Source organism: Pteropus medius, unplaced genomic scaffold, assembly GCF_902729225.1.
Source record: "Pteropus medius unplaced genomic scaffold, Ma_sr-lr_union100, whole genome shotgun sequence".
Taxonomy (NCBI): domain Eukaryota; kingdom Metazoa; phylum Chordata; class Mammalia; order Chiroptera; family Pteropodidae; genus Pteropus; species Pteropus medius.
This window is the reverse complement of record NW_024340700.1, coordinates 1,982,641-1,997,297: the sequence shown is the minus strand read 5'-3', so window position 1 is coordinate 1,997,297 and position 14,657 is coordinate 1,982,641. Positions and strand designations below refer to the sequence as shown.

The 14,657-nt window shown below is 43.3% G+C and overlaps 1 protein-coding gene across 1 annotated transcript in view; it reads right to left on the bottom strand.

The window, feature by feature from the left end:
- MAP3K4 (mitogen-activated protein kinase kinase kinase 4) overlaps positions 1-14,657 on the bottom strand; it is an 85,729-nt gene that overhangs the window by 35,164 nt on the left and 35,908 nt on the right. Inside the window, exons 3-5 of the mRNA XM_039882273.1 lie at positions 12,615-13,978; positions 4,976-5,218; positions 2,536-2,682 (exon numbers count right to left, since the gene is read on the bottom strand). Coding sequence (XP_039738207.1) covers positions 2,536-2,682; positions 4,976-5,218; positions 12,615-13,978 — 1,754 coding nt within the window. The remainder of the gene's footprint in view (positions 1-2,535; positions 2,683-4,975; positions 5,219-12,614; positions 13,979-14,657) is intronic.

Below are 14,657 nucleotides of genomic sequence, written 5' to 3'. Positions count from 1 at the left end.
CTTTTAAATTCTTTTTATTTAGGTCCTTAAATCTGTCTACTGCATGTTCCTACATCATATGTTTATTGTGTTGGTGATTTCTAAGGCCAGGGCCAGGGAAATGGGCTAAGATGGTTCACAGCTTCAGTCTGGATCTGCTGCCTCAAACGAATGCTCACCGAGTTACTGCCTTGGACCAGCACGCATTCGCTCCTCCGTGTTCAGGTCAGAAGGATAATGCGGCGCAAAGACCCCTGGTCACCTCTGCTGTGCATCGTAACTTGCTAATCAGTGCTTGCCCTCAGCCTGGGCCCTCACTCTCATCCGCGGTCTTCAGCCAACAGGACATGTTGTGGACAACAGAAGTGTCTCCACCTCTGCTTCTTCTGTTCTGCAGATGTGCCACCTATGGCAGGACTCCTAAGGGGACGCCCTCTGCTCTTCTCCTGACCAGTCACACCCCTACATGTCATAACTCTTAATTAATCGCTGGTCGGGCCCTCCATATCTAAAGTGGAATATATTTAGAGCTCATGTCCACACTCCTTTTAGTCTAAATTTTAAAGCAAATAATTCTAACAGTCTCTTTTTTTTTTTAGGGGGGGTGGATACTGTGGCCAATTTCCTCCTTTACTAAACATGAAATGTTTTTAATCTTCATTCCTTTTGCTGTTTTGGGTGCATTTCAGGGAGAGGGTGCTGCCAACTTAGGTAAGCGGAGCCTGACTGCCGGCCGAGGCCATCTGTCCTTCCTTGCTGACACGAACGCCGACTGGGTTCCTCCAGCCTCAAAATGCGCCTCCGCACTTGTCCACCTGGCGCACTATGGGGCACGATTTTAAAACCCCTGATAATTTCTAGTTCTTCATCCATGAAATCATGGGGATAAACTAAGGAAAATTATGCCTCACACAGATAATCACTAGCAAAGCCAAAACTCAACCCTAAGCATCTCTAGATCGGAACCTGCTGCACGTTTGGTAACGCACTCCAGGACACTGACACCCCACGGCGGGGAGGCCATTTGACCCGCCTCATTCTCACCCTTCCGGCCTCGGTGACGCATGGTACAAGGTGTGGCGTGGGCCTCTGTGGCCAGCAAAGACAGTGCAGAAAGCAAAGCACATTTCGTCCTTTTAAACCTCTGGTTCAGTCAACCATAGGGAAAAATTAACTTGTTTATTGCTTTTTACCATCAATTTTCAATGATAAAAACACTTCTGACATAAGAACTATATAATATTTCAAAACATAGCCACATTTTACACATCCTGGTCTTTTATATATTCTCTCAATTAGGAAATAATTTCAAACTCAAAATTACTTCCCTAACATGCGAGATGTTAAGTCCGCCTCCCAGGCGCTCCTTCCTCTCCTCCACTACAGAGGCTGCAAAGCTAGACGTCTGCACGCCAGCCGCCACCCCAGTGAGAGGCCACGCGCACGTCTGGGCAGCAGGACACGTGGCCCGGCCCACGATGCTCAGGAAGAGCTGCTGGCTGCAGTCTCCAGGCGGCTCTCACTGCTCCGGACCTGGCTGGCAGGCATACCTCCCCTTCCGCCCTCTCCTTCCCTCCAGCCTAGAAAGTCGGGTGTTGTCCGGATGTGCCATGCTCTCCTGAGGTAGGAGGGTGAGAGTCAAGTAAGGACGAAAGCATTCCACAAAACATACACCTTCCAGCTCTGCTTTGCTGTATTTCATCAGCCCGCTACATTACGTCACCACGTGTGCGTGTGCTCTAGTGCACCTGACATGTACTCACTACGCATTAACCCTCCGCCAGTCACGTGGAACACCAGCGAATAGTACGGTTCTAATGATGGCTGCTATGAGTGCAGAGGGGGTTTAGATAAAGCACATAAAAGGTTAAAAGCATCAAGTAAAGCTTTCTAGAGAGAAATAAAACTTGAAAGTAGGTCATAAGTGGGCAGATATAGAAAAGGGACATTTAGAGCAGGAGGGAACAATATGAGCAAAAGTAGAGCGGCTGGAAAGCACAGGTGAGCACAGGCAAGCACAGCGCACGTGAGCAGACTGGGGGAGCTCTTTGGGAGCAGAAATGCAAATAGGTCCGCTCTTGCCAAGTCACATTAATACCATTCCTCAGACGTGCCAGGCGCCTCTGTGAACCCGGAACCTGGAACGTGCCAGGCCCCTCCATGAACCCGACCCGTCTTTAAGGCGCTTCCTCGCCACAGAAGCGCCCAGACGTCCCCAGGCTAGCTTGGGAGTCCCGTCTCCAAGCCTCTGGTGCATCACAGCATGATTCTTAGTCAGCGCTTACCACTCGCGGGGTGGGGTGGGGGGAGTGACATCAACTCTGCCCAGCCCACACCAGACTGAGTCCCCTAGTGTCTGTCACTCCACTCCCAGAGCTGTACAAGGTCCCCAGCACCTCCCACGTCTTACAAATACAGCCGATGCTGTGTGGCTCAATGAAACAGAACCGGACTCTGATTCTATTTGGGGGCCATTCTGCTATAGAGCCCACAATTAAACGACGAACCAGAAGCAGCCATGAAGCGCATGAGGCTGAAGCTCCCCGCCGCCCTTACCATGAGCATCTTGTGCAGGTCCTCCTCGAAGGCGTCCATGTTGCAGCCGGCCGCCCCCGGGCCGTGCGGGAGCCCGAGCAGCATGAACTGGTAGTACTGCTTCATCAGCAGGCCGCCCTTCAGCACCTCCTTGCACTCCCTCACCAGCTGCGGGGGGACAGTCACACGTTCCGTCACTGCACGCATCCCGGCCAGACCACGTGTTCGTTTTCACCCATTTCCCACTTAAATCCTCAAAAACTCAGAAAAAGGGAACCTCGCTTCTGAAAACCCTGAAACATTTCCCAAATTCTTTCTAAGACAAGGTATACAAAAGAAAAATCTCATGTGATGGGTCACTCTTTAACCAAAATCATAATAATTCAAATATACTTACATGACACAGAGCATGGTGGACTCTGTAATAATTTAGTCTACCTATTGTGATTTGTGCCTTTTACCATTAAAAAAAGTGTCTAGTGAGAATAAAAACAAATTAACCTGATGAAATGAGACGGAAGTTGAGGGGGAAAAATGAAACAAATGAGTAAATCCCAAATATGCAGGCCCAGAAGGTAATGCTGGCAAGGAGGCGGAAATGAGGACCCACGAAGCCCTTTCCAGCGGTCACAGGCTGGCAGACAATGCCCTCAGAATGCTACGCAGCAGGGACTGTGGGCACGAGACTGCACAGCGACATTAGTTTTAATAGATATTAGTCGAGACACAAAAGGAACCTCAGTGCTGCTACTGGGAAAGTAAACAGGTACCAACTTTCTAGAGTCTAAAAACGTATGACTCACTAATCTATTTTTATGCTTTATACTCAAGAAATCATCAGAGATGCAGACTAAATATTACATATTTACCACATTATTCAAAATGACGACGGCATTAAATACATGATGACGCACCTACACAGGAGAACACTACTGCAGTCATTTAAACTCTTGCTTTTAAAAACTATTAAAGGGCGAAAACTCATATACGTATTTAAACTTTTATGTGTTGGAAGTATGTATGCACAGGAAAACAAATGAATGGAAATATACCAAAATGCCATAATGGTCATCTCTGAGTGGCAGGATAACTTCCATTTTTTATATCATTTTCTGTGCTTTTCAAATTTTCTAAAATAAACAAGAATTGCTTTTCCAAACAGAAGTTACCTTTTCAAATGTCTGAAAAATAATCAGCTTAAGACATCAAAGGCTAGAGTTAAATCTATTAAAAAGTGCCCTCTTCCCATTTATATAGAATGTCACTTACGTGCTTATAATAAGCTGAATCTTTGAATGCGTTGTCAGAATGACTGTTTTTTTACTCTAGTAATGCTACATTAAACCAAGAAATGTTTTTTTTTAAATGTTTTAACATTAATTACTCTTTAATCTTCACAATAGCCCCATTAGCAAAAAATAGACTCCACCTCATTTTACCAGGTTACATTCCCGAAGTATATGTTTTGTGGGGAAGGGACGCTAGTATTTTACCAAACCTTCGAAAATTAGCGTGGTGCTATGGAGGACAAGTGAAAAGCAGGCACAATAACCCGAAACAGGACGTGGAAGGAAGCGGAAACAGAGCTGTGGCCGGCGCTGGATGGAAACTGTAGGGACCCACGTCCAGCTGCGACAGTCCCCTCTGCATCACCTGACCGACGAACTCAAGTCCCACTGCACCTGTCCTACGGCCGGTCCTTCCTCAGCCTGTACCTGTCCCCTACAGTGCCAGCCTGTCATCCAGAGCCAAGGAGCCCCTAACCTGTCAATCTCTAGGGGATGGACACTCACAGTCTACAAAAAACATACCAACGTTCTTTCTTCAAAGTCTGAGATGTTTATTTTATATGGTGGCATCATAAAGCATGAATACCAACACAATTTAGCACTCACGCGCTGCTAGGCATAACTGCTTCTGGCCGTTGGCTGTTCTTTTGTTACCCCAGAGCATCACGCCGTAGGAAATCCCGACCGAAATTAGTGATAACAAAAGCAGAACCCATTATTCTGTTTAAACTATGCAACTGCCTAAGGAAGCAAAAATTCCAAACACCACCCTTTTGTATATGCTGAAGTCAAGTATCTGTTTATATGTAGCTTAAAAGACAAAAAAGTGAATTTAAAGAACCTACTTTCTCTCTTACAAATGAATTTTAAGTTCCCGGTCTTTAAAGACATATTAATAGGTGACGGAGGGTCAGACCGTCCTCGTACTTTTTTTATATTCTTCTAGAACAAGGAAGTAAATGGCTCAAAGGTTGAACTACGATCTGATCTTTGAGGACTGCAGGTGAAGAACATTTCAAATTACCCTCAAAAGAACAGCTTAAAAACATTAACAAACATTCATTTTTCACCATTTGTGACGATGAGGAAAAAATCCTCGAAACAAAAATTATGAGCCTGTGGAGTAATACAATACTTGTTAAAAAATTTTTTTAGCAGTCTTTGAAACAAACCTGCTTAATACTCAAGAGAGATGGTTCTCCCGCAGGTCTCTGCTCCAGCCTCAACTTCAGACATTCATGTATAACATTCAGAAGCACTCGGCAGAGGACCAAGAAGGCAGGCTCGAACGATGGCAGGTCCATGGCCTTTAGCTCATTCCAAGACACAGTGCTGCACTTCTGCTCTGAGGACGGTGGCGTCCTGGACAACTGCACATAATCTGAGCCCCACATGGGATCTGGAACTTCGGAGAACTATGACAGAAATTCAACGAAGGTTAAAGGAGCATACAGGAGAACGTTCTAAGGTTGTAGTTACAAACTACTATTCTCTATAATTTGCTGACAAATCTACAAAAATCGTAATTTTACAGGAAAAATCATCTTTAGAATAATTCAACCATTTCGACGGACCCTAAGTTCTAAAAATTTTTTAAAAACCGTAAGAACTAAAACTGTACTATTTTTATCAAAATAGTAGAAATGGAATCAAGTTCACCTTTTTCACCATTTTTTATTAATACTTAAGATGATCGGAACACTTATTTTTAAGGTTATATACACCACTATCTCTAGATTGAGAAAAGCAGAAAATTATTAAAATTTGAGAAAAGATGATCAGACCAGGTAGCCAATATATAAACATAAAAACTAGCGGATTCAACAAATTCTTTTGTCCCTGTGTTCTCCTGAGCTATACTGAATGATGCCGATAGAAAAACAGAAAAAGATTCCTAAAACTGACCTGGCCGGTCCCAAATACCTGTTTTCTGATGCTTCCTGGGAACCCTAGTGTTGCTCACCCATTGTACTTTTCCCCATAAAACGTGAGGTCTGGAGCTTTCTCACTGTTCTTAAACCTCCGGCAACATCGTGCTGACCAAGCATATTCAAAGACCCTGCCCTCTCCTTTTATTCAGAAAACTGAAGCCATCAAAACTTGAAAATCCAGACCTTTCTTCAACTTGAAACATGACTATTTTAGCTATTCTTCCTCCAAATGTCATTCCTTTCCATGCTCCCTGTCACTCAAAGAGCTCTTAACTGGTCTCCCCACTCACGTTTGTTCTCTTATGCTCGCTGTCTAGTTTTGCATTTAAATTAACACATACGTTAGTTTCCCATAACAGGCGAAAAATTCTAAATAGCCACATAATTTTTAAAATGATAACTTGCGACGTGAAGAGATCAAGTAAAAATCTGAAATTCGAAATCCGAAGTGTCAGGATCAGTACCAGTATCAGCACCTGTGCTGTATTGAGCGTGTGCGTGCGTGCGTGAATGCGTGCGTGCGTGCGTGCGTGCGTGTGTGTTCTGCTGTCTGTTGACGAGAACAAAAACGCCGGCCATTTCAGCTGCAGGGGGCAGTGCCGGTGCCCAGACGTGGTCCCAGAATGCCATTCCCAGCGAAAGGAGGGCGGGCTCCTTGAAAACACGTCAGGTTCCGGTCTGGAGCAGACGCACAATGTAAGCTTAATAAAATACTCCTTGTTCTACATAACTCCTTGTTACAAATACAGCACTCCCTGTTACATCAGATAGCATGGGAGCTATCGAATGCTCACTGAGGTAGTGAAAAAGGACTTACGCCAAGAGCGCAGTGGTTAAGTAAGTTACGGTGCAGTCCTATGACACAATGGCACGCAGCTGCTGAGTGGCAATGAGGGAGAGCTACACGTCCCAATACGGACAGATCCAAAGTAGAGAATACTGAGGAGAGGGGGGTACACACCCCACAAGTCATGGAATTAACATAGCATTATCATGTTTTCTTGAAAACAATGTACCTGCATTACATACAAAGACATATGTTTATAGGCGTACAAAAACGTCTAGAAGGTACAAACTGAACTATTTCTACTCTGAGCAGGGGTAGAGAATGCACAGCAACTTTGTTTTTTTTACATACTTCAATAAATAAAACACAGGAAAGCACATTGTTTTACAAAATGAAGGACTAGATCAAAACAGTCCCTGTTACCCTCTGAAGTTAACTTCTACGATTCGGTGCCAGAGGCGCACATCAGAAACTGAAACGTCTACAGGCCCAGGAGTGTGACGCAGGTGGGATTGCTCAGGCAGGGCGACCAACGAGAGCAAGAACAGATGGGAACTGTGGCAACTGGAGCGCGGCAGGTGCTGCCATGTGGGAAAGTGGCCCCGGGTTGGCAGGCCTCCCAACATTTCAAGGAAAATGAAAACTCCAGATTTTCATGTGCAATCTTCTCACTGTTAAATGCTAGCCGGACACTAAGTCAAAAATATTTAAACCACTACGTGGGACAAAACAGAACATCAGGAGCCAGTGCACTGGCTCAGTTAAGAGCTTGGCTTTGCGGCCAGTTCCGGGTTCGTGTCCCGCTCTGCACAAGGATGTGCAACCTTGACCAAGTCATGTGACCAAGCCCCTCCACATATCAAGAATTCAGTTAACGCTAGCTACCAGTCTCGTGGTGATGGTGGTGGTACCACGGATCCAGTTCTGGGCTGCGGGCTGATCAGTGAGGTTCTATCCTGATCTCTTCCATCTCACATCAGGTTTGATCCAGCTGGCTCAGTGTACTCAAAAACCATGGAGCACAACTTCCTCTTTTCCCTCACACAAGTTCCTTCTTTTAAGAAAACGGAAAACCTTTAGGCAGATGAACAAGTATGTGCTCATGAGCTTGCCACTTACCTCAATTAAAAAGTTCACGTAACTTTACTAATGAAAGCAGACAGGTGATGATCAGCGCAAATAAGAAATCACCTGTCATAGCCATCAATGACCATTGGTCACGAAAGGGGGCAGGAGAGTCCTGCAGCCTCCATGGTGTCCCACTGGACGGGCTCGGAGCTGCACGGTGCTGGTCTGGCTACACAAGAAGCAGGCTGGAGGTTTGCGGAGAACACCAGTGCTCAGGTCCTTCCTCAGGAGGCTCAGATTCACCCTGCACCCGAGCAGGGAACAGGCACATGTCCTTTAAAAGCTCCCTGGGAAGCCATAGGTTAACATCTGGCGTCCCCAAATCCTGGGTTTGAGTCCCTCCAACTATCTACAGCTTCTGTGATTGGGGCAAGTTATCTACTCTGTATCTGTAAAATATAGAAATAAAAACGCCCCTTCATTCAGTTATTATGTCTGGCACGTGGTAAGAAGACTCAAAACGTGGCAGCTGTGGGTACTGTAGGTGTCTCTCCTAGTTTCCACAAGCTTTATCTGCTCTGAACGTATGAGGCAACCTCTTCAACGTTTCGGGGGCTTGTAGGAAAACATCAGCATAATTATTGTTAGATCCAAAGATAAACAATATTTCACTGGCCACTAAACTTATAATAATTACAGGATCATTTTTAATTCAAAAGCAAGTAATAAATAGTTACCAAAAACGTTCCTAGAATTTAAGGTAATATTCACGGTAAGATGCAAAGTCAGACAGCTAATTTTTTTGTATATTACATTAAAATATTAGTTTTCATCTCACCTTTCTCTTCTAAAAATATATAAACTTCACAAGGTAAAGCAAAAAGGAAAGAGCATAAACTAACCATATCACAATTGAAGGCTCAGATATTTTATGGATATTTAACATTTAAAATGCACAAAAGCCACAGAACTGTACAAAACAAAGAGGAACGTTATAGTATGCAAATTCAAAGTCAAATGGGACGCTGGAAAATCCCAGAACGGAATGCAGACTGAGACCAATGAAGCTAACCATGTTACAAACGGAAGACACTACCTCACTGGAGAGGGTGAAGGAAAAACGTACCGGCCTAACTTTGGCTAAGCATGTCCTGACTACACTGCTCTAAGGCTGAAGACCAACAGAATGGAATGAAACTCTGTACTCTAGCTGGTAAATTCATCCCTCACAGAAGTACTGGTGAGCAATTCTGAAACTACATGCATACTGGGGTTGCACAAATATGTAAATAAACTGCAGTGATGGGGGTCAGGTTTCTCACTGCAGGAGAAAAAAGTTACACATAAGCAGAGGAGGAAGGCTGGATTAAAGCTGGAGACGCCAATATGAACTCATGCTTATTTTTAACAGATAACATAGTAGACAAAAAGACAGACACAGACAGGCAGACATAGATAATTACAGATCTGTGGGTATACATGGGTTGGAGGACACACCTTTATTCTCTAAGTCTATCATTGAGAGGGCATAGAAACAATGACACCCCAATAGTAACGAATGTAGCCAATGCCCAGATCTTCACTTCTAAATACCATTCTCCAATAAAAGGAACCCAAGTTCCTTGGAGAAACGGCTAATTTCAAGACTGGAACAGGGAAAATGCAAGATGATGCCAAAATGGAAGAAACTGCTCAAAAAGCAAACAAAAGGCAAAACCACATACAAAAAAGATGGCGGCATGTGTACAGGACACGGAAGCCAACTAAAAGAGCTCCAAAGGCTGAAGGAGGAACGAATACCATTTGGGCAAAATAAATAACAACAGTATTGGCCTATAAAAAATAAAAAAAGTAAAAAAAGTTTTTTACATGTATGAGTCCACACTGAGATAAATAATTGACTGAATAATAAATGCGAGAGAAGAGGCAACTCTTCCATCCAGAAGAATTCCCAATGATCCATGTGGATACTCGCACTCCCGGAGGCGGAGGTGAATTCCCTCCCGAGGGTGGGCGGGGCTTAGGGACTGGCTTCCAAGAACAAAGCAGAGAAAAGGAAAACTGGTAACCTGTGCAGGAACCTGGCAGATACCACCTTAACCAAGCAGCCAAGACTGACGTCACCAGTGACACCAAAATGCTACGAGGGTGCTTCAGCTCTGGCATTCGCGCCTGGGCCCACAGCCCCAGACTAATCATGAGAAGACATCAGACAAAACCAGATTCAGGATAAGGCAGATGGGTGTGAAAAACAAAGACTGAGAGAACCTATCACAGATCAGAGGAGACCAGGAAGGCATGGAGACCAAATGCGACGTGACACCTTCAGCTGGGCATTGGAACGGAAAAGGCACATTAGTAGAAAAACAGGAACCCAAATAATGTCTGTAGTTTAGTTCACAGTATTTTGTACCAATGTTACTATATTAATTTTGACAAATGTACCAGAGTCGCTATTCGAAGAAGCTAGATGAAGAGCACATGAAACTCTGTACTATTTTTGCAAGTTTTCTATAAATCTAAAATTATTCCAAGATGACAAGTTTATTTAAAAAAAAAAAAAAAAGATTGCAATTGCATTGGGTCGTTTTGACATTAAGGCTAAATCCTCCATATGTTTACATAGTCCCTTGTTTTAATTTTTAAACTAAAATTGAACTGTAAATAATACAACAAAAGCCACACTTTGCTGCAATAACTGTTGGGAAGATGCCCTAACTACTGAACTGCTGAACTAGTAGTTTTTAAGGAAGGACAGGAAGGGTCACTGTACCAGCAGTTATCTAGTGGAGACGGAGCAGGACCTGGAGACCAGAGGGTCCCCAATCCGGACACCAGCACATGCTACTGTGAAATGGTTCTCAGAGGCATTCGTTGCTAAGACCTGACGTCAACCACGCTAGAGGAATTTGGAGTAAGCAAAGTGGGAGAAATAAGTAGGAACAAGATGCTGGGACGCTCTAAACAGAAGGAATAAGAAAACTAGGAAATAAATGAGTATGAAAAAGAACTAAGATCACCTCTGGGTCCAGAAAAGGAGGAGAAAATGAGTTCTGTTCTATCTCTGAGCTCTCACGTTTTTCCTCTTGCATTATTATACTGTCCTTGCTCCCAGGAATAAAACTTTGGCTGGCATTATTGGTTCAGTTACTTAAATAAGTTTCATCTGATGGGCAGAGACTATCTCATTTACAGCAGTTTCTCTAGATAAGTATTTTCGAGATCCCAACAACTATCTCACAAAGTGAACTTCTGCAAACTAACCATCTGCTAATCAGGGACTGCACATGTAGTTAAAAACGTGTCCTGAGAACAGGAATTCACAGAAGCTGCAATGTTATCTAATTTTGAACAAAACATTAAGGCTATGTATGATATTCATACTATTAAAATAAATTGCATTTTTTACTATCACTAGTTGCAATTTTTTAATTTAAAGATTTTTAAATGTAATAAAATTTTAGAGGAAAATTGTTTTATAAAGCATGCTTACAAGCCAAGAGGAATTAAATATAAGATCATATGTTATTTATAAACTCTGGTTACAAGTAACTTAATCATAAAGAATAAAAATATAAAGACAGACAAAACAAATGTCATGAGTATATTGCTTCTTTTCTACAAAATCCTTCAACTCTATTCATTACCATTATCACATAAGCCATGAAAACAGTGCAAAACAGAAAATATGTACTGAGTACAACCTGCCGTTGGTCAAGATGTTTCTAACAATTAACAATAACGATAAAATCATTCTCAAGCCTAAAAGGTTCTGCACTGATTAACGTATCCTTAAAATATATGATTATTTGGTAATTAAAGGGTAAACACATTTTTAAAACAAAATATAGAATAGTCTAGCCCATACTGACTTATAGTTAGCTTCAAGGGAGAAAATAAAATGTAACAGAACTTCTAAAAAAACTAATAGTTCATATTTGACTTCTACGGCATTTTACTGTTTATACAAAAGTCTTTTCAAAGCCTCACAACAACCCTGTGAGGTAGGTGAGAAAGCATCGTACCCATTTTACAGCAGAAAAGACTCAGAGTCAGAAAGAGTAGGTCATTTACGAAGTTATGTGGTGAGAAAGAGCCACATCGGGGAAGGAAATTCAGTTCCTTGACTTCAAAACTGTGGCTCTTTCCCGACACAGTTGGTAAAAAGGCGGAAACAAAACCACCCGCAGGGGAGTGAACGTGTCTCCGCATGCGGACATCTGCATCCGCCTCCCCTCCCAGAGTGCGCTCCGAAACGGGACTGCAAGTAAGACCCAGCTTTCCTCCTCAGGTCAACGAACCTCGCCTTCCGTTAGTTTGGATTAACCTCCAATGCAGGAGATCGCCTACGTTCGTTCTTGGTTACTCTTTTGTTGACAAACGTATTTCCTCTAGTGGGCAGACTCCTCTCACAAAAATCTCTACCAACTGAAACACGTCTCTGCTAATAACTAAGCCTCCCGTAGACATCCATCGCCATGTCAAACACCTCAACCTGACCAAACGGTGTACGCTTTTTCCCTTTGACTGTTCTCACATTTCTCTACAGTTCACATCCAGAGCCGACACTAGACATGCTACTCAAAAAGGGAGTAAGCGTCTGCAGAGAATAGAGAGAGAACTATATCCATGACCTTGGATGCCATACTTAAAAATATTTTAGCATCGTGTTGACTTTTTACTGACTCACATTCAGCTTGTGGTCACCCATGATTGTGGCTTTCTTCCTTCTTTATTTATACCTTAGTCTGTCCCTCTCCATCCTATATTTATATGGTTGGATTTTTTCCCCACACACACCACCTTACACTAACTCTTGTAAAGTTTTCATAGATCCATTTCCCCATTTATCACAGTACTTTATAGAAATGTTTAAATCTGCAATTTATAATAACTACCACTTAGGCCTTAAGAATATCAAGACTGGAAAAGTCCATAATAATCAACACGACACACCCTGTAACTTACAAGCAATATTGGAACTAAGGAAAAGACCACACTAATTAACGCCCACTGGAAACCTACCTCCACTGGACGGTCACTCTTTACCAGTGCTATACGTGCCCTTTGCAAGGAACCGTCCATCAGCTTGTGAAGTCTTAAAATTAACTTTCTTAACCCCATCTGCTTCAGTGCTTTGTCTACAAACGGTCTATAAATGGAAGTCAGACAGTGTCTGCTAAAGCCTGCTTCCGTGCTGCCGTCCGGTGTCCCCCAGCCAACAGAGTCGTCCTCGGATCCAAGCCTCTCCAGCTTCTTGGACCTGCAGGCCTGCGGCTGGGAGCCGAAAGAGCTGTCAGTGGGCTGTCTGGTCTCCGGAGCCCCTGGATCGGAGGTCTGTTCCTCTTCACTCTCTTCTGTGCTACTTTCCAACTCTTTCAATTCTCCTTCCATGTCCTCGCCCTCGTCTTCTGGCTCGTTGCCTTTAGATGATCGAGGGGAGGGGATTTCAAACACCGGCCAGCCGATGTCTGATAAATTCTTGACGCCCAAAACAGTGCCCATAATCCGTAATTTCTGATTCAAGTCTTTCGTGATGTTCAACCACAAGCAGAGCGCCTGCACCCTGTCCTGAAAGTCTTTCGCGGCGTATCTTTCGTAGTCCTTCTGGAGAGCCTGCAAGGATGGATAAAGTGCTTCTATGTACTCCAGCAGCTCCATTATCCGTTTTACCTGCTCAAACGACACCCTCTGGCGCTGGAGATGCTCGTGATACGTGGAGTAACCCACAATCCTTGTCCCATGAGGGGCTCTGCACTGCCCTTCCACTGAAGTACCATTAAAACTAGCTCCGTTTCTCACAAAGGCAAAGCTCCCATAATTCACTTTGAAAGTAAGGATTTCATTGATGATATCTGGTATGGCCTGCCGGGCCGTGTACAGAAAGAGGTCCTGGTCGTTAATGGTCCGTCCTGCGTGCCAGGCTTGTAGCTCTAACCAGATTAGCTCATTGGATCGGTTAAACCAGAAAGCAGAAGTATTTTCCTGTCCTCTTTGCTCCCTGTCCTTCTTCTTTGAGACTGAGGTAAGCTTTAGCAGAAGTCGTAAAGTTTCAAAAAACTTTAAGCGATCTGCTGGGCAGTCCGTCCTGGAAGTCTGGCGGGCAGTCCTAGCGATGGGCACGGGCACGGACACCGGGAGCTTGGCGTTGCTGCAGCCGAGACTGAGGTAAGGCTTATTGAGATCCACGTCTGGAATGGGTTTTTTGGGCAAAGACCCACCCACCGAGTCCAGCATGAACGAGCACTGCACGTTCTTCTTGTGGTCGCGCTCCGTTGTCCTGAGCGCGGCCCGGACCTTCTTCTCCTGCTTGTAGCTGTACTCCTCCACGCTCTCCGCGGGCCTTCCGCCGTCTCTGTTTGCAGGCTGGCTTGACGGGTTCATTTTTTCTATTAAGAAAATAAACATGTTAGATTTCTTTAAGATGTGAAGCTGATCTTAATATTTTCAATAAAACCGATATCCACATGTACTTATATTTTCGGGCTGTTACTGGGGAAAAAGTCATACCAGATGCTAGAAATTAAAAGAATCAAAATATATAGTTCTCTCTAAATTTTTTAAAAGATTTTATCCATTTCTCTGCTACATTCTAATATTCTCCACTACTAACTAACCTAAAACGAGTTATTTACTTCGATGTTACAAAGTACAGTTATCCAGGAGTCAAATCTTCACAAGTTATCATCTTCAACTTAGAAGGGAGAAATTGTGCAGATCTGCCAGAAATCTGGTTTAGAAAATACCTCTGATTCCTGCCTTTGCCATGAACTAAATGTATTAACTTAGACCAAATCGCTTATGTTTTCTAGGTCACTTTTCTCATTTGTAAAAGTAGATTGAGGAAAGAATCCTTAAGGCACTTTAAGATTATTCTCATAAAAATTAAGAGAGAGGTGATACACAAAAATTCTAACCTTACTTTTAGTCTACTCCTTGATTTCTTCTTGGCCACAAACAAATGAACAAACATTTTAAACTTAACATTAAGAAAATGAAAGACATACAACCTAGTTTAGTATAATTTGCCTAGTCTACTATACTGGCACATAAAATCATTAATGCAAA